We start from the raw sequence: 7,414 nt of genomic DNA on the forward strand, positions 1-7,414 counted from the left end.
GCGCCGCTGGTCACATTGGCCACTTATGCATAGCAATACTAGGACCTCAAATACAAAACATTTTGGCAGAAGCGATTTCATCGCGGGTGAAGCTGCGGGCAACAGCTAGAAAAACATATAATTGAAGGCTCAGGTTTTGTAAGCGGCTGTTACAGAAGATAGTGGCAATATTTCCCAACACCTTATACTGAACATAGCATGTAAAAACCATGGGCAGCACTAATTAGACCCCAGACAGAACTTAAATAAAATGCAAATGATCGAATGACGGATTTATAATACTCATGGAAAAAGCTAATAACAGTGACAATAATAGTTATATGAGGAAAGATTATACGCTGAGGTGGAAATTCATTTATTATAACCATTATCCTCAATTTAAACAGTTCAGCATAGATGACAAAATACATTTATTTATTACCAGTTAGTTATATAGCGCACACATATTCCGCAGCGCTGTACAGAGGACATTTGGCCATTCACATCAGTCCCTGCCCCAGTGGAGCTTACACTCTATATTCCCTATCACATGCTCACACACATACACACTATGGGTCTGATTCAGAGCCGGACGCTATTTGCGCTCGCTCGTTCAGAAAAAGGGGCCGGCTATTTAAATTGACCGTTCGCTCTTTGCGGTCTGTTGACGCCTCTATGTCTGAACGAGCGAACAAAACATGCGAACGTAATTTTGTAAAAAACGCCCCCTGGCCGCTCGCATCATACGTCATCTCCGCTATTTATTAAATTAATCGAGTACATCGAAACGCGTATGAACTGCTCGCTATTCTTGTGGTTGCATTTTCCTACCGCAATCATGCGAGCAGTTCTGGCTAAAAGACACCCAACTGACGTGGTCGATGACGCTGCTTTGTTAATTATGCACAACCTTAAAAAGCCCGTTTTGACCTTTTTGCACGCCTGCGCTCGGATCTCCACTCCCCGTTTTCAAGCACCTTCCCCTGTTACCACCCACAAACGCCTCACTCTGTCACTCAAATTATCAGGCATTCGCTATTTTGCGAGCACACGAATTTCGACCGCACTGACTGGTTCGCGCATGTGTATTACAACCCATGCGCAGATGTGCGAACATCGCTCGGAACGAACGAGCGGCCGCTTACGAGCGGCTCTGAATGAGGTCCTTTGGTTCATTTTTGTCAGGGGCCAATTGACCTACCATTATATTTTGGAGTGTGGGAGGAAACTGGAGCAAGCCCACGCAAGCACAGGGAGAATATACAAACTCCACACAATTAGGGCCGTTGTAGGTATCAAACCCACAACCTCTGTGCTGTGAGGCTGTAATGCTAACCATTGCACCGTCTGTGCTGCATGACCAAGTTTACATTATTCTGAGTTCCACGCAAACACGGGGAGGATATACAAACTCCACACGGACAGAGACTAGGTTGGAGATTTAACTCATGAATCCAGTGCTGTGCGGCTGCAATGCTTACCACCGAGTCACTGTGTTGCCCTGAGCTTGCCAATGGAAAGAGTGTGGATGTTTGTGTCCACACTCCACTCTTCCAGTTCTGAATTTGGGCTGACAAGCCAGGTCTGCGCAATGCGATGTCCTCTGAGAAATCTATCATGGGATACCAAACAGTCGCCCTGTCTGAACTGACATCATTGGTACTCCTGTGAATCAGAGTAAATTTATGGTCAGATTGGTAACAGATGGATTCCAAGCCCATCCCGTCACAAAGAATAAATTATGAAGACGGGTTGTCATCCTCTCGCCCTGCATTGGGTTAATCTGCATTGAAACTAATACAATGACATGTGATCTCCTGTTACATTGTTAATGATCAGTAACCTGGAGCTACAAGTTACAAGAGATGATAGTCAGACAGCATCACAGTAACCAACACAGATCTACATTTAACTGCGGGGAATGGTTTGAAGGAAAACAGACAAAATTTCAACTTTGCAAGAACTTTCAGGAGACCACTGGTCCATGACTGCCTGCGATTACTGGAGGTGGCATTTATTACGACTGAGCTGACTGGTCTATAAACAATTAGTCAACAACTCTTATACTGAGCAACCATTTGCCACAGACAGAAGATGAGTCCATAGATTGTGTAATAGGACTATTGGGTCTACAGTACAGATACAACTCTTGGTCTCCATTATCTGTCCCACAGCACCATGTCACTGGAGGTGGAAGGTGACACTTCCCCAGATGTTCTGCGCTGTACGGTGTGTCTGGAGGACTACAGGCCCCATGGACCCCTCAAGCCTCGTATTTTGCCTGTGTGCTTGCACACATTCTGCGAAGGCTGCCTAGAAAGATTGGGGGTGGACAACGGCTACAACATATCATGCCCAATATGCAGAGTATTCAATGACGTCTTTGGGAAGGATGGGATACAGACGCTGCCCATTAACAGCAGGGTGCCCTATTTTGAGATTATCGAAGAAGAGGTGGAGGAACCGGACATCTTAGACTTCATCGATCCTAGCGAGCCATCCTGTCCTATGTGCGAAAGCTTAACTCTCTACGCTCCTTTCGGTTTGGACGCGGATATCACCCAGTGTCACACTTGCCAATGGGTGAGTGTGGAAGTGATGGAGGTTGAGAAGAAAGGACTTCCCACTCTGAGCTCCACTGTTGACATCACCGTCGATAAGGCCATTGAAAAAACTGAGACAGAGGTGGCTTCACTCCAGAATCCAAATCCTGGACCACGACCAGCCAAGAGAAAGACACTACTGGGGAGGGCAATGGGCTACTTGAGGTGAGTCTAGTTAAATGTTTACAGGTTTATGTAGAATGTATGTTCCTAGCCCATTAGATACAACTAGAATATACAAAAGCCACCTGATGTCCACCAAAGGTCTCCACCATGACGTTTTACTGGTTTAATCAAATCAACCTTATAACTGACTACTTTCCTGTAAATGGGAGCTTAGGATATAGGGCATGATTTTAATATATCCCACGCAACCCACCATGCATATGCACCTCAACGGAGGACACAAAAGCGTCTTGTTGGCTCTGCGCGTGGCTGTATCTCTTGGTCCATGAAAAGGGGGCGTTTCTGGGGAACTACCTTGTGGGCTCATAGAACATTTCTGCCTGGTGGAAGTGCCATGGGCGTATCATGGTGTGCAGCCAGACTTCTGTGCTAGCTTCATGCGTGCAGATGGAGGAAGGGGGACGGAGGATGGGGTCGCCTGATCCAGACAGCTCTCTTACACCCAGCAAAACCTCGACGGCTGCGCCCTACCCCATGTAAAGTGTAAGTAATGCCATCCTGACATGGCGTTACATTACGCCGAAAAGCTCTTGATGAATGACAAGCTCCGCGTCTAAGAGATCTTTGATTTCTCTGGCGATATCTCTGATTTCTCTGGTGTTAAACCTGTAATCAAATTCCACGTTGTGCTGCAAAAGCCGTTCTCTGGATTATTGGCTGACAACAGTTTCATTAATGGACGAAATAGACTCTTCGGGCAAAATTGACTAAGCGGCGGGTTCTAAACCCCGGCGGTTTGGTGACAGTTTGACGGCGGGTTCTATTCTGGTCTAAACCCCGGGGTTTGGTGGCGGTTTTGCAGCGGTTTCTAAATGACAGCCCTGTTCTATTCTATTCTAAAATGTGTTTTGACTGCAGTTTGGCGGCGGTTTTGCTATCTGCAGATTTACTAAGGCCAAAAACGCTGCAAAACTGCAGTCAAAACACATTTTAGAATAGAACAGGGCTGTCCTTTAGAAACTGCTGCAAAACCACCACCAAACCCCGGGGTTTAGAACAGAATAGAACCTGCCGTCAAACCGCCGAGGTTTAGAACCCGCCGCTTAGTAAATTTTGCCCTTCATGTTTTAAACCACAGTTTTCTGACCCCCAAAGACTTGCAGTCTTAAGCCATGTACACATTAGACGATACGTTGGATGATATGACGATCTTGTTCAATATCGTCCAATGTGTATGCAAGACATCATTACCGATGCGCGCTCCCACGGATCGTTCACGATGTCTATTCGTCCATACTTGCAGAGAAACCTGATGATATCGTCAGGTTCTGCAAGTACAGGGCTGAGGGAGGATGCCATCACTGAACGATATCGGCAATGCAGGGGAAACATGGAGCATATCGGTAACTGTGTATAAGCCTTTAGACGGTTACCTGAATTTGCCTCAGTCATTATAGGCGCACACACGCTAGCGATATCACTGAGGCGCCATGTGTAGAAGTCCTGGGACATGGTTCTATACTCAATTGCCGCACACCTGTATAAAATAAACACATGGAAATGATTGGGGTTCTATTGGACCAATTAATAAACGTCAACACCTTTACATACACTTCAATGGAGTTCTGCCTCCTTTATACGAGTGCCACCTCACCCCAAAAAGCAAAAGCATTACACCCAGTATAAAGATATTGTGACTTTCTCCTATGCACAAATTATATCAATACATATTTTCGACTTGGGGCCGTATTCAATTAGACGCGAAAAGCCGGGATCCGCGAAAAAGTATCGCCGATTGCGTCTTTTCGCCTGTCGGAAACTTATCTCCGTATTCAATGCCACCCACTTTTCGCGTACGTGGAAAGTCAATGCAATGTAATAGGTGAAAAAGATTTGCCTCTGAATAGTAGTAGAAAAAAGTGCAACTTTTTTTTTGGGGTGCAAAGGTGGGGAACCACTCAGAACCCTTGGGACAGCCCCCCAAAGGACAACTGCGTCAAAAAATTCCGAAAAAAAATTAAGAACACCCCAAAAAAGTACTTTAATTTTGGGAGTGAAAAAGCACAAAGTCTGGTGACAACTTTGCAAACTAGCAAAATAAGGTTCTAGGGGTGCTGTAAGAAGGGGTCAAGTGTTTTGGGGATTGCAGGTGCTTTTATGGGGGTGGAATTTCACTTTCATTAAAACTGCACTTTAGAGACAGTAAAACATGCTAGCACCCATTTTCAGGTACCCCAAATGTGCCCGGACTACTTATTTTGTCCAAAAACTACTGCTTTATGCCATTCTTCACCTCTTGTGCAAAGACGCTAATTAGAGGCGATTGTACCAACTTAAGTACCCCAAACAGTTTTATTAGGACTATTCGGGCACATCTACATTGATCCCCAATGTTACTGCATCTTTTTTGGGGGGTTCAGGCTGATTTCCCCGATTCTGACGCCACTTTCCGCCTGTTCTGACTTCGTGTGTCGCCGTTTTTGCGACTTTTGGAACTGAATACAGCGAATAGTGGGACGCGCACGATAAGTTTCCGTGGCCAAAAGACACAATGTAGGCAAAGAGTCCGGCAGGCAGAACGTTATCGCAGGTGCAAAACTAATTGAATACCGCCATGTATCACAGAACACACATTCAAACATCAATACAGACCATTGTCCATCATCCTCCTCCTATTGGCGAATTGCGGAATTCTCTTTGGAATGAAATAATCGCACAGTACACAGAAGTGACGGATAAAATTGTTGGTGCATATGAAACGCTTAATACATAAGAATCAATTTTTTTATGAAAGTAAGGTTACTGTGCCCCAACGCCGTGTGGTAGATACACAGAGAAAAAGCAGATGAGAAAAGTTGTTGCAAAAATAAATGTTGGGCGATTTAAGTGCGACTTTGTTGTTAAAATTTTACATTTTCCATGTGAAATGTTAAAATTGCAATTGAGGATGATATTTTCTGACATTGTATCATGCAGGAAACGTTTCTCAGCTCGCTGGCGCCCACTTGCTGGATGAAGATGGGACCGGGATCTTCCATCGTTCTCCCGGCTCAGGGAGCCTGAAATTGATTAAATCAACTAAACTTCTGAATAAAGTGGAATAACACTCCTGACAATTATTTGCTAACAAGCAACGGCAATGTACTTCATTTAATTGCTATCTTGTATCATATATCTGCATATCCAGAGAAAACAGCTTTTGAATATCATGCAAACTATCAACATATATGAAATTATATATATTTGAATATTACAGTAACTGTTATTTTAAAGTTTTGGAAATGGTCAATGGGGTGGTTATATGGCCCCAATGCAAAATTGCTAAGCTTTCAAATATGCCCGCAATACTGCACATAGCACCTGGTCCAGAGTAGTACACTAATGCCGCTGAGTCTGTGTACGCATCTGCTATGGCAGAATATGCATAAATCGCAGAATCATTCTATTATCGCAGTCCTGAGTGCGGCTACGGCCCTGCAGAATAGCCGCGGGAACTTAGACGCCAGAGACAAATTTCTTATGTACGAGATCGCAGTCGCAGGGTGTAAAACTCCCCCAAAACGGTCGTGACACACCTGCGTTCTTTTCCGTCACTCCCCGTTACCTCTCCCAAACACTCGCTGACGGTCAATCACACTGCGAGCAAAAGTCTCTGCAAGCGACTGCGGTAATGTACCTTGATGCACGCCCAGTGCAACTTAGACACATGCGCAGTTTACCGTTAGTCGCTCAACTCCATTAACACTTTGCAGAGATCCACCCCACCACCACCTTACCATTATCTGGCAATATGATCTCCTCGGCCAGAGGCTGAGCCCCTTTATGTGTCTGATCATAATAAATCTCATTTATGTCTTCATTTGTGAGCTTAGGGTGGATTTACAGGCGCCTTGACCCCACATGTCCAGAAATACTGTGCAGTGACAAGAATGACAGAAGCTGTATAAAAGAGCATTACCACTAGGTGGCGATAGAGAACACTCCAATTCCAAACAGTATATTTACTGTACATTGTACTTAGTGGACAGGAACCAATGAACCATGCATGTTGTGTATATATTATGTCATAGGTATGCTATGCAAATATAATATATGATTTGGCAAAAAACCAAGGATGATATGTGCTTTCCCTGCTACAGTAGCCAGCATTTGGGTGTGCTTTTTACACTAGCCACCAGGAGAGGGATCTTTTTTGTGCACTATTTATTTATTTATTAACAGTTTCTTACATAGCGCAGCAAATTCCGTTGCGCTTTACAATTTGAATCAACATTAACATCATACTGGGTTGTATGACAAACATACATACGGGTTAGAGGGCCCTGCTCGCAAGCTTACAATCTATAGGGAAATAGGTGTTGATACACAAGGAGAGGTGCTACATATTGCAAATTGGTCCAGCCCGATTGCAGATGTTCTTGGTGGGCTGTATGATCCAATCACACAGGAAAGTTGGCCTAGGGTTAGGAGGATGTTAAATTGAAGAAAGAGAAGATGTGATAGGTGTTTACTATAAGAGGAGAGTTAGATAGGGAGCTATAAAAGGTTATGTGGGCGGTCCTGGAATCTGATAAGCTTGTCTGAAGAGGTGAGTTTTCAGAGAACGCTTGAATGTTTGGAAACTAGTGGAAAGTCTTATTGTGCGTGGGAGGGCATTCCACAGGGTGGGTGCAGCCCGAAAAAAGTCCTGTAACCGTGCATGGGAA

The 7,414-nt window shown here is 44.5% G+C and overlaps 1 protein-coding gene across 1 annotated transcript; it reads left to right on the forward strand.

The window, feature by feature from the left end:
* The first annotated feature begins 2,157 nt into the window (after positions 1-2,157).
* On the forward strand, positions 2,158-5,735 carry LOC148542279 (uncharacterized). The gene is made up of 2 exons (XM_088469051.1): positions 2,158-2,747; positions 5,685-5,735. The coding sequence occupies exons 1-2, from the start codon at positions 2,158-2,160 to the stop codon at positions 5,722-5,724; spliced, it is 630 nt and encodes a 209-aa protein (XP_088325177.1). The 3' UTR covers positions 5,725-5,735.
* Positions 5,736-7,414: the final 1,679 nt, after the last annotated feature.

This window comes from Taudactylus pleione, unplaced genomic scaffold (assembly GCF_031769625.1).
Source record: "Taudactylus pleione unplaced genomic scaffold, aTauple2 ptg000013l, whole genome shotgun sequence".
Taxonomy (NCBI): domain Eukaryota; kingdom Metazoa; phylum Chordata; class Amphibia; order Anura; family Myobatrachidae; genus Taudactylus; species Taudactylus pleione.

What these genes read in the sequence shown, in the direction of transcription:
- LOC148542279 (XM_088469051.1), top strand. Translation starts at nt 2,158, where the DNA reads ATGTCACTGGAGGTGGAAGGTGACACTTCCCCAGATGTTCTGCGCTGT. An exon ending in AGGGCAATGGGCTACTTGAG is followed by an intron (nt 2,748 to 5,684) that starts GTGAGTCTAGTT and finishes TGTATCATGCAG; the next exon opens with GAAACGTTTCTCAGCTCGCT.